Source organism: Coregonus clupeaformis, unplaced genomic scaffold, assembly GCF_020615455.1.
Source record: "Coregonus clupeaformis isolate EN_2021a unplaced genomic scaffold, ASM2061545v1 scaf2842, whole genome shotgun sequence".
Lineage (NCBI taxonomy): Eukaryota > Metazoa > Chordata > Actinopteri > Salmoniformes > Salmonidae > Coregonus > Coregonus clupeaformis.
The window spans coordinates 13,904-30,829 of NW_025536296.1; the positions used below are offsets into that span (position 1 = coordinate 13,904).

General features: G+C 45.4%; 1 protein-coding gene across 1 annotated transcript in view; it reads left to right on the forward strand.

Annotated features, from left to right (window-relative positions):
- Window positions 1-957: 957 nt before the first annotated feature.
- LOC123481276 (glutamate receptor ionotropic, NMDA 2B-like) overlaps window positions 958-16,926 on the forward strand; it is a gene marked incomplete at its 3' end in the record, with an annotated part of 41,219 nt that continues 25,250 nt past the window's right edge. The window contains exon 1 of the mRNA XM_045219868.1: window positions 958-1,533. Coding sequence (XP_045075803.1) covers window positions 958-1,533 — 576 coding nt within the window. The remainder of the gene's footprint in view (window positions 1,534-16,926) is intronic.

Sequence of the window (16,926 nt, forward strand, 5' to 3'; positions counted from 1 at the left end):
GTTTGAGTTGCCAAACGTCAGCCTCGAAACCTTAATGACTTGGAGAAGATCTGCAAAGAGGAGTGGGACAAAATCCCTCCTGAGATGTGTGCAAACCTGGTGGCCAACTACAAGAAACGTCTGACCTCTGTGATTGCCAACAAGGGTTTTGCCACCAAGTACTAAGTCATGTTTTGCAGAGGGGTCAAATACTTATTTCCCTCATTAAAATGCAAATCAATTTATAACATTTTGACATGCTTTTTCTGGATTTTTTTGTTGTTATTCTGTCTCTCACTGCTCAAATAAACCTACCATTAAAATGATAGACTGATCATGTCTTTGTCAGTGGGCAAACGTAAAAAATCAGCAGGGGATCAAATACTTTTTTCCCTCACTGTAAATATCGAGGGTCTTATTCTGGTGACATGATGATTGATGCTTGACTGCCGCCCTGTGAAGTTCATCATCATTTATTTAATCTGTAGCTTAATAAACTGAATGGTTTCCCGAGTTATAGTGGGAGGACCACACACCATATCATCGTGTGACTCCAAGTTTACTTTGATATAATGGATATTATATCAATATTTGCGCATAAAGGCATTTCCACCACCATTTCTCGCATAATTAATTTTACCAACGCATAAAGATCCCATGTTTTGTCTGCATTTATAAAATTGTACCGAGACTTCCTGTTTCTATCACAGCTGTAGAGATTTATTTTATACGGTATGACTTTACTCATATAAAAACTGTAGATGGAAACGTGGTTAGTGATGTACACTGATTCATGTTATAGGCTCTTGTCAATCCACTTAAGTCAATCAATGTGTATGGGCCACATTAACCTCTCTCTCTCTCTCTCTCTCTCTCTCTCTCTCTCTCTCTCTCTCTCTCTCTCTCTCTCTCTCTCTCTCTCTCTCTCTCTCTCTCTCTCCTCCCTCCCCCCAGGTATTACATTCCCACTCCTCCATTATGCCTGTCTGTGGCTGCCACAGCCCCTCCCACCCTCAGGAAAGGCGAGCGTCCCCCACGCCCCTGCCCCCCCAGGAGGTGAGATGTCCTCCCCGGCGCCGTGCGGCCCTCTCCTCCCTGTCCCTGTCCCTCCTGGGCCTCCTGCTGTGCATGTTCCCACCTGCCCCCCGCCTGTCACTCTCGCAGAGACAAGGGCGGGGGCGTGGCACACTACATCCCCATGGCCCAGCCCCCCACCACCAGGTGCTGCCCAAGCTGGTGCAGGGCCTCAGCATCGCTGTGGTGCTGGTGGGCAACTCTAGCGAGGTGGCGTTGGCGGGCGCCCGGGAGAAGGACGACTTCCTGCACATGCCGCTGGCGCCCAACGTGGAGGTGCTCACCATGAATGAGACGGATCCCAAGAGCATCATCAAGAGCATCTGTGACCTGATGACAGAGCACTGGCTGCAGGGCGTGGTGTTCGGGGACGATACGGATCAGGAGGCTATAGCCCAGATCCTGGACTTCATCTCCGCACAGACACACATCCCCATCCTGGGGGTCCGCGGTGGCTCCTCCATGATCATGGCTGCCAAGGTACAGTGTGTGTGTTTGTGTGTGTGAGAGAGAGTGATAGAGAAATAAAAAAAATTGCGATGTTTTTATCTGTTTGTCTTGAACGTCTGTATTTCATTGTTGTCTTAAACAATTATCTCTTCAGAGAGAGAGAGAGAGAGAGAGAGAGAGAGAGAGAGAGAGAGAGAGAGAGAGAGAGAGAGAGAGAGAGAGAGAGAGAGAGAGAGAGAGAGAGAGAGAGAGAGAGAGAGAGAGAGAGAGAGAGATACTGTCACCTCGGCATGACAGAGTTCCACTAGATCCCTCTATGGCTCATCCCCATGACATTTCTCACCCACCCCTTTTCGTTCTATTCACTTTAGCCATGTCTAATGGGATGAAGCAATCTGGTCCTGCTTTATCTTAGCCGGCTGGAATCCGCGTTTGGACCGTGCTGTTGGACTGGACTATTCTTTCTGCAGCATAATCAACTTTTATTCAGCCTGAACAAATACAGCTGTACAAAATGGCCTCCCAGAAACCCCTAGAATTTCAAACAGTCTCCAAAAAAACACTGCCCGGAATGAGGTTGTCCGCTGGGCATTCCAACTGATGTCATGTGCTTACAGCACAACGGGTTCCATTGGGGATAAAACATGATCTCTGCTCACCCTTCCACGTTTGACCCTGCATCAACAGGGTCCACCAGTAAACATGACCCGCTATGACACACTAGGGCCACCAGTCAGCCATTCATCCCCCTCTATCCCCTCTCATTACACCATGGAGGATAGATGGCATTGGACAGTCAAATCACATTTACCTCACATCTCTATTGACACGTACAACATCCACTGGCCCTGCCCCTTGTGCCACGGCCATACATACAGTACATGTCACTGACCCCATAGTATATCCTACACACATATAAATCTTTATGATACACCACCCGCCCGTCTTATGCGTGTAAACATTATGTATTTTATTGCTTATAAAGAGGTAGATGGAGTATACATGCAGACTGAAGGTATAATTCATTAAGCACACGTGCCCTCCATGCGCCAGGAACTAAATGGATTTCCCAGGCCAGAAGCCAACACGGGGCCCAGGAGAGAGAAATGGAGCCACATCCAAGGCCATGCAAGTCTCCGTCTCCAAACGGATTTGTGTCTGTTGTTTAATGGGCTGAAACAATATTGGTTGAGAATATGGTAGAATAAGAGTGGGAGAAGGGAGAAGGGAGAAGGGAGAAGGGAGAAGGGAGAAGGAGAAGGAGAGGGAGAAGGAGAGGGATGGTGAAAGAACAACCTCTCCTCCTGAGAGGTCATCTTGGGGGAAAGATGGACAGCAGGTGAGTGGAGAGAACAGAGATAAAGAAGCTAGCTGCTGGAAACGTAGCAGACAGAATGAGACAGCAATCAGACTGGAGGTGTGAAGGAGCAAGGAGAGGCCCCGTAGCTGGGAAGAGAAAAGGTAGAGAGAGAGTGAAGGAGGTCAAATAAAAGGTTGAAGCAGAGAGCTACAAAAATGTGGTGTAAGGCTTGGGGAACTATACTGAACAAAAATATAAACACAACATGCAACAATTTCAATGATTTTACTGAGTTACAGTTCATATAAGGAAATCAGTCAATTGAAATAAATAAATTAGGCCCTAATCTATGGATTTCTCATGACTGGGCAGGGGCGCAGCCATTGGGTGGGCCTGGGAGGGCATAGGCCCACCCACTGGGGAGCCAGGCCCAGCCAATCAGAATGAGTTTTTCCCCATAAAATGGCTTTATTACAGACAGAAATACTCCTCAGTTTCATCAGCTGACCAGGTGGCTGGTCTCAGATGATCCTGCAGGTAAAGAAGCCGGATGTGGAGGTCCTGGGCTGACATAGTTACTCGTGGTCTGCGGTTGTGAGGCCGGTTGGACGTACTGCCAAATTCTCTAAAACAACACTTATGGTAGAGAAATGAGCATTCAATTCTCTGGCAACAACTCTGGTGACATTCCTGTAGTCAGCATGCCAATTGCACACTCCCTCAGAACTTGAGTCATCTCTGGCATTGTGTTGTGTGACAAAACTGCAAATTTTTCTTGATATGACACACCTGTCAGGTGGATGGATTATCTTGGCAAAGGAGAAATGCTCAGTAGCATGGATGTAAACAAATTTGTCCACAAAATTTTAGATAAATAAGCTTTTTGTGCGTATGGAATATTTCTGGAATCTTTTATTTCAGCTAATGAAACATTGGACCAACGCTTTACATGTTGCATTTATATTTTTGTTCAGTATAATAAGCCTAGGAGAATGGACAGACCGAGATGGGGGAATGGGAAATGTAAAAGAAGGTGTTTATCTCTCTCTCTCTCTTTCTCTCTCTCTCTTTCATACAAGGCCAAATGCCGCTGATGCAGTTGGCAAGGCAACCATTTGCTTACCTATACAGTAGGATCATAAGTGAGACAGAGAGCCGAGGGGGAATAAAATATTTTCATAGCTGATGTCTGGAATTGAAAACAGGAATGGTGCTGAAATAGTGCACAGATAGTATTTAGAGTGGATTTTGGTGTGTTGTTGTGAAATATACAGTATATACAGTGGGGAGAACAAGTATTTGATACACTGACAATTTTGCAGGTTTTCCTACTTACAAAGCATGTAGAGGTCTGTAATTTTTTATCATAGGTACACTTCAACTGTGAGAGACGGAATCTAAAACAAAATTCCAGAAAATCACATTGTATGATTTTAAGTAATTAATTTGCATTTTATTGCATGACATAAGTATTTGATACATCAGAAAAGCAGAACTTAATATTTGGTACAGAAACCTTTGTTTGCAATTACAGAGATCATACGTTTCCTGTAGGTCTTGACCAGGTTTGCACACACTGCAGCAGGGATTTTGGCCCACTCCTCCATACAGACCTTCTCCAGATCCTTCAGGTTTCGGGGGCTGTCGCTGGGCAATACGGACTTTCAGCTCCCTCCAAAGATTTTCTATTGGGGTTCAGGTCTGGGGACTGGCTAGGCCACTCCAGGACCTTGAGATGCTTCTTCACGGAGCCACTCCTTAGTTGCTCTGGCTGTGTGTTTCGGTCGTTGTCATGCTGGAAGACCCAGCCACGACCCATCTTCAATGCTCTTACTGAGGGAAGGAGGTTGTTGGCCAAGATCTCACGATACATGGCCCCATCCATCCTCCCCCTCAATACGGTGCAGTCATCCTGTCCACTTTGCAGAAAAGCATCCCCAAAGAATTATGTTTCCACCTCCATGCTTCACGGTTGGGATAGTGTTCTTGGGGTTGTACTCATCCTTCTTCTTCCTCCAAACACGGCGAGTGGAGTTTAGACTAAAAGCTCTATTTTTGTCTCATCAGACCACATGACCTTCTCCCATTCCTCCTCCGGATCATCCAGATGGTCATTGGCAAACTTCAGACGGGCCTGGACATGCGCTGGTTTGAGCAGGGGGACCTTGCGTGCGCTGCAGGATTTTAATCCATGACGGCGTAGTGTGTTACTAATGGTTTTCTTTGAGACTGTGGTCCCAGCTCTCTTCAGGTCATTGACCAGGTCCTGCCGTGTAGTTCTGGGCTGATCCTCACCTTCCTCATGATCATTAATGCCCCACGAGGTGAGATCTTGCATGGAGCCCCAGACCGAGGGGTGATTGACCGTCATCTTGAACTTCTTCCATTTTCTAATAATTGCAACAACAGTTGTTGCCTTCTCACCAAGCTGCTTGCCTATTGTCCTGTAGCCCATCCCAGCCTTGTGCAGGTCTAGAATTTTATCCCTGATGTCCTTACACAGCTCTCTGGTCTTGGCCATTGTGGAGAGGTTGGAGTCTGTTTGATTGAGTGTGTGGACAGGTGTCTTTTATACAGGTAACGAGTTCAAACAGGTGCAGTTAATACAGGTAATGAGTGGAGAACAGGAGGGCTTCTTAAAGAAAAACTAACAGGTCTGTAAGAGCCGGAATTCTTACTGGTTGGTAGGTGATCAAATACTTATGTCATGCAATAAATGCAAATTAATTACTTAAAAAATCATACAATGTGATTTTCTGGATTTTTGTTTTAGATTCCGTCTCTCACAGTTGAAGTGTACCTATGATAAAAATTACAGACCTCTACATGCTTTGTAAGTAGGAAAACCTGCAAAATCGGCAGTGTATCAAATACTTGTTCTCCCCACTGTATATCTATATATTTTTTCATTGTGAAATTGAAACCAAGTGATGGGTGACGGATAGATGGATGGACCAAAGGCTGGTGTTATAGAGGAACAGAGGGAAGGTGCGACAGCTGGTGGGTCTCAGACAGTGTCACCCAGGAACGTGGAAAAATATGGTTAAGACGGAGAGAAGAGAAAGATGGATAGAGGGAAGCTGTACTCACATCTGTATCAATGAATAAGATGGAAGAGAGATAAGTGAGGGAGGAGCAAGTGCATTACTGTATGACAGAAGGAGAGAGTGATGGAAAGAGAGAAGAAAGGAGAGATGGAAGGAGAGAAGGAAAGAGAGATGGAAAGAGATGGAAGGAGAGAAGGAAAGAGCGATGGAAGGAGAGAAGGAAAGAGAGATGGAAGGAGAGAAGGAAAGAGAGATGGAAGGAGAGAAGGAAAGAGAGATGGAAGGAGAGAAGGAAAGAGAGATGGAAGTAATCAGATTGAAGCAGTTTGGGATAGATAGTTATTCGAGGGACTAGAGTAGCTGGTTCTTTATATTGCTACAGTATCTAGCTTACATACCAAACACTAAATGCAAACAGGAAAAGTAACCCAATGACCCCCGAGGAATCTAATCCAATATGAATCCCGGTCTCTACAAATTTTTTATCAGCACAATCAAACAACAGAAGACGTCGTGACACCATAAATATTTGATTGCACTGCATTGTTGTATAGACAATGGGAAATAAGAACATTAATGAACCACTGTTGCGATACACATTTTCCCTGTGGATTCCAAAAGCGCTTTAGATTCTCACCATTGAGACAGCTTCTACCACCAGGCCATTGAGACAGCTTCTACCACCAGGCCATTGAGACAGCTTCTACCACCAGGCCATTGAGACAGCTTCTACCACCAGGCCATTGAGACATCTTCTACCACCAGGCCATTGAGACAGCTTCTACCACCAGGCCATTGCACAGCTAAACCCTAGCTGTCTACCTGCCTGCACCTTAAGAGACCCTTTGCATTGATTCTCTCCACACACACACACACACACACACACGCACACACACACGCTAACACACATCACGGTCACCGCTGCTGTTACTATTTATTATTACTATTTACTTAAGCTGCTATAACTAGTCACGTCTCACTTTACTACTTGTATATAACAGCCATCATAATTTGGCAAAACACGTTTTATAAATCCTACTGTATATTAAATTGTGTACATACGTCTGATAACTACTTTTGATAGCTTTTTTCCTTCTACTTTTTATTACTACTTGTAATTTTGGACTTTGTATTGGGCATTCGATTCTTAAAGGATAGTGATATTGTATTGTTGAGGGGAGAGTTATCAAGTAAACATTTCACTGTACTGTTTACACCTGTATCCGTGACCAATAAACTTTGATTTGATTGGAAATAGCTCCCTCCCTCCCTCCCTACCTCTCTCTGTTGTTTTGTAACAGTGAGAGCCTTGTGTAATGCTAACCGCTAGCTCTACCATGAGGAACAAAACAAACCTTATTTATTTAGCCTGTCAAGGTATGACCGAGGTGACCAATTAGTTCCTGTTCCTGCCTGGCTGCATTAAGTGTATTTTTATTTCCAGTGTTTACATTTTAGTCATTTAGCAGACGCTCTTATCCAGAGCGACTTACAGTTAGTGAATACAATTATTATTATTATTATTATTTTTTAAATATATACTGGCCCCCCATGGGAATCGAACCCACAACCCTGGCGTTGCAAACGCCATGCTCTATCAACTGAGCTACATCCCTGCCGGCCATTCCCTCCCCTACCCTGGACGACGCTGAGCCAATTGTGCACCGCCCATGAGTCTCCCGGTCGCGGCCGGCTGCGACAGAGCCTGGATTTGAACCAGGATCTCTAGTGGCACAGTTAGCACTGCGATGCAGTGCCTTAGACCACTGCGCCACTCAGGTTTATGTTACGGTGCTTACTGTGTGAATTTGTGCGTGTGTGTTTGTTTATGTTTGTGCTTGTGTGTGTGTGTGTGTGTTTATGTTTGTGTGTGTGCATGCATGCGTTTATGTGTGTCTTTGTGTGTGTGTGTGTTGTTTAGAGGAAATGGGCTAAATGGTGGCGCTGAAATGTGTCCAGGCCTAATTGTTGTGGGTGGATGAGTGGAGCGAGCTAGTTGAAGCATTTAATCACAGTACAACAGTGAATTCACTGTCACCAATTATGCCCAGGCCTTGTTTTTGGAAGCCAATGTCCTTCTTCCTGTGAGGGATGGGTATAAGGAGTGGCACTTGCTTCCCTAGGGCACCATACCCGTTGGCATTTTAGGGCAATGATGTGAGCACAAAGCAGCAACACCATGTTTCCCCGTGAGGAACACTCCTCCTCCCCCTTTCTTTACCGGGGGCTTTCATTTCAATCCTGTTGAGTTGGTCTTTCTGCATCCATTTATATTCTCAATTATGGCTTACAATAGCACCTTTTGTTGTACTAATCAGCGAGGCCCTGTGTTCTATTATAGTAATGTGCTGTTCTGCACCACAGAGCCATGTCTCCCTAAAAACACTGCCGCAATTAGAAGCATTTGTAAACGATAAGGAATTAAAATAAAGCGCTTCTCTGTCCGGCTGGCTCTCTGTTGGCGGCATGGCTCTGAGTGATTAGGTGCTGTTGCTGTGGTTCTGGTTCATTACGTGGTGTGGAGGGAAGGACCACACTGGAACACTCCATTTAGCCCATCTTTTGATCTCGTTTTTGTCTGCTCTCCTTCTTTTTTGGCATTGTTTCTCACCCTATTTTTCTTCCTCCCTGTCTCCTAGTACCCCTTTATTTTTTGTCTTGGTTTAGAAATGTGACACTTTCTCTTTCTCTTTCTCTTTCTTTCTCTCTCTCTCTCTCTCTCTCTCTCTCTCTCTCTCTCTCTCTCTCTCTCTCTCTCTCTCTCTCTCTCTCTCTCTCTCTCTCTCTCTCTCTCTCTCTCTCTCTCGCTCTCATATCTTCCTATCCTCCTCCCCCTAATTCCCATCGCTCCCACATCTCCTTTCATTGTCTCCATCTCCTCTCTCTCTATCTCATTATGGATGGTAATGGCAGTGCCTCAGCCTGGACCCTGGCAGCTCACAGGGGCAGACCAATGTCCTCCAGATGCCCAGGTGTTGGCCTGGCCTCCCCCATCCCTCCATCCCCCCGTCCTCACACCCCTCCCTCTGGACAGAGCGCTGGCCCCGTGCTGGGACCCTTATTACCCTTATCTCGCAAAGCCTCTGCCCTGTCTGAAGTGGCCGGTCAGGCCGGGCAATGGGCACTATCTATTCATAGGCTGTGGAATGACTCAGTGATTCTGGAGCACACAGAGCCCCAGTGTTATCACTGGCTCGCTGCCCTTGCCATGAGGGGATCAGGACCATGTTGCTCCATGTCCACCCTCTGACCAGCCCTGGTCATCCTTTGCTCTCCTCTCTCCTCTGAGTGTTCTCCCTCACTACTCTCTCTTTTCATTCCCTCTCTCCTCTGAGTGTTCTCCCTCACTACTCTCTCTTTTCATTCCCTCTCTCCTCTGAGTGTTCTCCCTCTCTACTCTCTGTTTTCATTCCCTCTCTCCATACTATCAACACGTTATCCACCCATTCAGTTTCTCGGGTGTTCATTTTTATCCCTCCTTGTTTGCTTCCACACCCTCTCTCTTTCTCACTTGCCTTGCACTTCTCTTTCCTGTTTTCCCTCCCTCCTTTTGCTCCTTTTCTCACCTCCTCTCCTCGCTCCGCCCTGCCTCCCCCTTCGGCTTCCTGCGTCCAACAAAGATCACAGGCTCTCTGTCAATGGAGGAAGGGGTGTGAAAGACAGAAGACATGAGTGAAGACCACAAGATGGGCTCAGTCAATTACCCAGCAGCGCCGTGCCAAGATGGCCCCTGGAAAAGCTTCACACTGCGAGACACACACTAAGAAACAAAAGCACACATACAGTGTAATGCTCTGAAACACCAACCCATATAACACATTTTCCCTCACACTTGACACACACACACACACAAACACACACACATACACACACACACACACACACACAGACAGACATGTTAGTGACTGAAAAGCAGCCATACACCAGGTGGGACAAAAGCCCTGCCTCTGGCCCACACCCAACTAGACCGACCAAACACAATTAGTTGCCGTAGTTTCGTAATGAGGTTTCTGAAAAACAGTGAAAGCTCACCCATACAGAAAGATCACTCCATTCACTCCCCCCTCTTCTCTCCTGTTCTCTGAGTTGAGACAAAGCGAGCTCCTGTGATGAATGTAAATGGTGCCCCTCCCTGTTCTCCTCAATTAGCGCAAACACTACCTTCCTCACTCACACAGAACCCACAACTGTCTCCATACAGAGCATCCTGCCCTGCCCAGCGCTCACACACATACACACAAACACCAATATACATACAGACAGGTGTATGTACACACAGACTGAATTTCTCAGACATGAGAAGAACAATACGATGCATCTGTTGTGTGTGTGTGTGTGTGAATATATCACAAAGATATATATATATTTTTTTTATAAATACTCAACAATAATAACCCTTATAGTCAGGCGTATACATATTGCATATATTCATATTCTGTATATTATGTAGTCCATACACTACACACACATACACACAAACACACACACACACACACACACACACACACAAACACACACCACAGATGCATTGTATTGGTCTTCTCATGTTGTCTGAGTTGTTTAAGGGAGAGATGCCTCGTTGCCATGGAGAGATTTGCATTTGCAATTGTAAAGTCAGTCCAACAGGCTTAGTAGACTTTATTGGCATGAGGCGCTAAGGGGCGCTTTTAAACAATACAGAATGTAAATGTACCTCAAGGAACAGAACGCTGTGTACCAAAACAAGAACAAAACGAGAAAGACATGACACAACGTTTTTCTAAATGACAACAGAACAGACCCTCCCTCCTCCACGTTTCTCTCTCTCTATTCTCATCCCTTTCTCACTTCTTTCCTTCTAGTTTTTTCCATACCTCCACCTGTGGATGTGATGATGTCCTTTTAGATACCTTGATGACATACTGCAGTGTTAGTTGAGGATCCGTTTGGCCATTCTAGCATACTGTGGTTGAAGGCAGTCTTTGAACACCTTACTGTCTAACAGTCAAAGATAGTGTAATAAAATCACAGTGGCTGTAGAGCCCTGAGCCATGGTACAGGATCAGAGCATGCTGCTCTGTCTGTGGCACTGAGACTTTTACAGCTCTGAATACAGAGCAAAGGCCATGAACAAAGACAATTTGGATGCTGCCATACAGGTTCAAGACGATCCATTTCCCCCGACTGATCCTGCTCACTGGCTGCAACGAGATGCAGTAGATCTCATAGAAATGAGGATGGCACTGGAATTGACCTAAGGTGTGTGAGATGTGTGTGTGTATGTGGTTTAGACGGTGTGTGTGTATGCGTACAAGTGCATCATTGCGACAAGTGGATTTTTTTGTTCGCACTAATGGCATCTTTAGCGAGACTGTTACGATGGAAACCACGTTACCATGGAAACGCAGCCTGTCTCTATGAATTGGAAGTATATCTCTCCCTCTCTCAGCCTCTCTCTCTCTTTTCCTATCTCTCGCTTTCTCTACCTTTCTCTCCCGACCTGACAGTGCAGCTGATGCGAGTTGAGAGGTGTACAGATCAGAGAGAGCGGTGAAAAGGGAGAGAGAGAGAGAAGAGGCGAGATTAGAGGTGTGGGTTAGAGGTGAGGAGTGGGAGCAGAGGAGGCATTTTGGGGAAATGGAGTCATGAAGCAGAGAGCAGCAGCTGTGAGAACTGTTGCTCTGAAAGAGAGAGGAGGATGTGTGTAAATGAATAGACAGAAGGATGGATGGAGAATTAAGTGGGGCAAACATTAAACTGAAAGAGTAAGTAGAGGGTAGTTGGAGAAAGAATTGCTCACACAATTGGGTGGAATGGAGAGATGGAGTGAGAAACGGGTGAAAAAGTATGATATCGAAAGAGTTCAGATTGAGTCAGTAACAACATAGTTGGAGGAGAGAGCGAGGGAGAGTTCTGCTCCAAATGTATTTGGGGAGAATATAAAGGAGGGAGAGAGAGTGAGAGATTGATTATGCTCTTGTAAGTGCTTTTGGCATTATTGGAACAATGCTGTCCTCCCAATCCAGCCAATTTGAATTAACATTGCGGAGAGAGTGATTGAGAGAGAAATGGAGAACCTGGCAAAGAGATAGCAAGAGAAGGGCAACGGCGGATGCTGAACGAAGGGGCGCTTTGGCAGTCAGACAGAGAGGGAGTGCGTGAGGGTCTGGAAGGAGGACAGAGAGATGGATAAAAAAAGAGGGGTTTTAAGTAGGACGGGGATACAGTGAGCTCCAAAAGTATTGGGACAGTGACACATTTGTTGTTGTTTTGGCTCTATACTCCAGAACAAATGTCATACCCCCAAGACATGCTAACCTCTCACCTTTAAAATAACTGGGAGGTTAGCATTTTGGGGGTATGATATTTATGCCTCTGTAACTTTCTCACTTATCATTATTAACAATTCATTCAGGATTATCCTTAATCATGGTAGCATCCACATTAATGTAGATGTGTTTAGAAACATATTCTATTCTTATTTATAATAAAGGTGACTCCAAAATTACACAATATATTATTTACCATTAATTTCTATTGGCCACAAAATAATCTGAAACACAACCAAAACAAACAGCAAATGCATCCAACAAATGTGTAGAGTCATAAGCTTGATGTAGAATATGGGACCAACTACTAAACTTTTGACTACTTAAATACACATATAAGTGAATTTGTTCCAATAAAATGTGGGGACTATGTACAGAAAGTGCTGTAATTTCACAACGGTTCACCTGATATGGATGTAAATACCCTCAAATTAAACCTGACAGTCTGCACTTTAACCTCATAGTCATTGTATCATTTCAAATCTAAAGTGCTGGTGTACAAAGCCAAAACAATACAAAAATGTCACTGCCCCAGTACTTTTGTAGCTCACTGTAGATGGTTAGAGACAAAGAGAACAAGATAATGGTAGGGTGTGGAAGAAGTTCCCAAGAGATGGAGAGACACAGAGAGAACGTGAGGATTTGAAACAAGGATGGGTAGATGGTAATGGAAGAAATTGTAGAAAAAAGGTGTGAGGGTCTGGTGGAGGAACCAGAAGAAGAGAGTGAGGGATGGATGGAGACAGAGAGAGAGAGCGAGAGAGCGAGAGAGAGAGAGGTTGGTGAGGGTGTGAGGAGCTGGAAGAGGAGCAGATGGGAGGTAGAGAGATTGGAGACGGAGAAGAGAGAGAGATGGATCTAAAGGGACAGAGAGCAAGATGGGCGGAGAGATAGATGGAGGACAAATGTACTGTACACTCACAAGGTTATGAGCATTTGTCTAATTTGATTCCTATTGCAAACTCACCTCCCTCCCTCGCTTCTCTCCCTCCCTTCTCTCCCTCTCTCCCTCCCTCTCCCTGACTGCTGGCTGATTGAGGAGGAGTGACCCTGGACATATTGACTGAATCAGCCAGACAAATAAAACAAACATTAAGTGGTTTTTTAATACTGTATGGGAATATATTACTCACAGGATAATACGCTGAACTAATTTAAGTGAAAAGCCATAGATGGACGGCTGGCCTTTTTTGCTAAATGAGATTTGGTCATTTAATGGGTAATTTAGTATTTGTGTCGTGAATGATTCATTGCTTTGTATTTAACGGAGGGTTAAATGTGTGTGTGTGTCTGTGTTAGTAACTGTGTATATTTGAGTTTTGGCTTCACACACGCAAATTAGCAAAGAGTTGATGAGGGGAGAGTGGAGAACACACGGGCCTATGAGCATAACACCACTGTAGCGATGATCTCAGGTGTGCTTGGAGGCCAGGGGTGTTGAGTCAGACGGCTAGTAGCTAGCTAGTAGAATAATGAGGGATAAGAGGTGCCTCCGTACCTTAAAGGGCTTTGGCCCCATCTGATGACCCACCGCCCAACTAATATCACTCCATTTGATATCTCACTGTGTAAATGGCCAGTGGCATGGTTCAGTAGAGTGCTCTGTGAGCAGCAGCAGCAGTGGAGCGCAGGTTGGTGGGAGTCAGTGTTGTCTTGTGGATACGCTGAGATTAGTATGTATAAAGTAGAGCTACTGGCAGTATCTGACTCAGGCACAGCTATTTATTGGGGGTTTGTGGCTTCCATGCATCTTTGCTGGCAAGAGTGTCTGTATTTCAATTACAGATGGTGTCTGGATAGTTTCTCACAATATGAGAACAACAAGCTGAGATTCCTCTCCAGTGTTTTATATCAATGTATTATTCAGGTCTAGTGCGGTATCCATGAAGGCCATTTCTTTCAAGTAGTACATCAAGATCCTGAGCGTGAAATGGATAGCGTAACCATAGGGTGGCGTGTCTGTGCGTGTCTGTAGGGTGTGTGTATATTTGCGTGTGTGTAGGGTGTGTGTGTATGTGTGTGTGTGTGTGTGTGTATGTGTGTGTATGTAGGGTGTGTGTGTGTGTGTGTGTGTATGGTGTGTGTGTGTGTGTATGGTGTGTGTGTTTGTAGGGTGTGTGTGTGTGTAGGGTGTGTGTGTGTGTGTAGGGTGTGTGTGTTTGTAGGGTGTGTGTGTGTGTAGGGTGTGTGTGTGTGTGTATGGTGTGTGTGTTTGTAGGGTGTGTGTGTGTGTGTAGGATGTGTGTGTCTGTAGGGTGTGTGTGTGTGTGTGTGTGTGTGTGTGTGTGTGTGTGTGTGTGTGTGTGGGGTGTGTGTGTGTATATGGGTGTGTGTGATAGGGTGTGTGTGTGTGTTGGTGTGTGTAGGGTTGTGTGTGTGTGTGTATTTGTAGGGTGTGTGTGTGTGTGTATGGTGTGTGTGTTTGTAGGGTGTGTGTGTAGGGTGTGTGTGTTTGTAGGTGTGTGTGTGTGTATGGTGTGTGTGTGTGTTTGTAGGGGTGTGTGTGTGTGTGTGTGTGTGTGTATTTGCGTGTGTGTTATTAGCCAGGGTGTGTGTGTATGTGTGTGTGTGTGTGTGTGTATGTTTGTGTATGGGTGTATGTGTGTGTGTGTGTATGGTGTGTGTGTGTGTGTATGGTGTGTGTGTGGGTGTGTGTGTGTGTAGTGTGTGTGTGTGTAGGGTGTGTGTGTTTGTAGGGTGTGTGTGTGTGTAGGGTGTGTGTGTGTGTATGATGTGTGTGTTTGTGGGTGTGTGTGTGTGTGTAGGATGTGTGTCTGTAGGGTGTGTGTGTGTGTGTGTGTGTGTGTGTGTGTGTGTGTGTGTGTGTGTGTGTAGGGTGTGTGTGTGTGTATATGGTGTGTGTGTGTGTGTAGGGGTGTGTGTGTGTATGGTGTGTGTAGGGTGTGTGTGTGTATTTGTAGGGTGTGTGTGTGTGTGTATGGTGTGTGTGTTTGTAGGGGTGTGTGTGTAGGGTGTGTGTGTTTGTAGGGTGTGTGTGTGTGTATGGTGTGTGTGTGTTTGTAGGGTGTGTGTGTGTGTGTGTGTGTGTGAGGTGTGTGTGTCTGTAGGGTGTTTGTGTGTGTGTGTAGGGTGTGTGTGTGTGTGTGTGTGTAGGGTGTGTGTGTGTGTATGGTGTGTGTGTGTTTGTAGGGTGTGTGTGTGTGTAGGGTGTGTGTGTGTGTGTAGGGTGTGTGTGTGTGTGAGGGTGTGTGTGTTTGTAGGGTGTGTGTGTGTGTGTGTGTAGGGTGTGTGTGTGTGTGTATGGTGTGTGTGTTTGTTAGGGTGTGTGTGTGTTTGTAGGGTGTGTGTCTGTAGGGGTGTGTGTGTGTTTGTAGGGTGTGTGTCTGTAGGGTGTGTGTGTCTGTAGGGTGTGTGTCTGTAGGGTGTGTGTCTGTAGGGTGTGTGTGTGTGTAGGGTGTGTGTGTCTGTAGGGTGTGTGTGTGTTTGTAGGGTGTGTGTCTGTAGGGTGTGTGTGTGTTTGTAGGGTGTGTGTGTCTGTAGGTGTGTGTGTGTGTGTGTGTGTGTGTGTAGGGTGTGTGTCTGTAGGGTGTGTGTGTGTGTTTGTAGGGTGTGTGTCTGTAGGGTGTGTGTGTGTGTGTAGGGTGTGTGTGTCTGTAGGGTGTGTGTGTGTGTAGGGTGTGTGTCTGTAGGGTGTGTGTGTGTCTGTAGGGTGTGTGTGTGTGTAGGGTGTGTGTCTGTAGGGTGTGTGTGTGTGTTTGTAGGGTGTGTGTCTGTAGGGTGTGTGTGTGTGTAGGGTGTGTGTGTCTGTAGGGTGTGGGTGTGTGTGTGTACTGTACTGTATGTGCTCATGATGTCAATTTGTTGCAGATATTTTTAGAATCTTTGGGAAATTGATGTATTTTATTCAGCTGGGATAGAGAGAGAGAGAGCATGAAAATGGGAGCAGAGATCAGGCAGGAAAAGAAAGAGCATGGAGTATAGAGGGAGAGGTGGAGAAAAGGATACATGTGGAAAAGTGGAGAAACAAAAGCTTGGCTTGAAATACAGAAGCATTTTTAATTAATTCTCAAAGAGAGACAGATTATCCTATTGTAGATATTCCATTTTCTATAGCTCCTGCATACAAGCATCTTGTGGGAGTTGATAGTGTCAATATGTCAAAGTGGCTGTCATTGTTGAAAAACGACTGTACATTATATTTTGCACTGGCATCCCTAAATTCACTGTCATGTTGACGCAACCCCAGTTTGAATGTGAACTTGTCTTCCTGCTCAATGACAGAGAGAGAGAAAGCGTGTGAGAGAGGTATAGTGGAGGTGGCTGCCAGAGGCTTGTCTGTACTGTGCCACAGCTGGTGAGACAGTGTGCAGTCACAGTGTGGGAGAGGAAGTGCAGCCTCACTCCAGCGTCTGTGCTTCTCTTTGCCCGCCTGCCGCTGTTAGGAGGAGTGGGGGAGATGGAGGGATGAGAGCCAATGGATGGATGCAGGGTGGGTTGTATAGGGTTTGAATAATATCACATTTTGATAATAGTGATGATAGGAATATAGTTGTTTAGCAGATGCATTAATCCAAAGAGAAATTCCATGGTGACGGAATTACGCTGAGACTGGGCCACATACAGCATGCTGAATATGTACTAACTTTAAGTCGCTTTATGAACTGATACGCAAAACGACGCCGGATTCAAAACGTATAATTTTTTGATTTTTTGCTACAAATAGAATGTTATTTATATGTTGGATACAATCTTCCCAGCTCTACAGATTTTGCTGCGAAGAGAGATTCATTAGATCATTTGTTTTGGT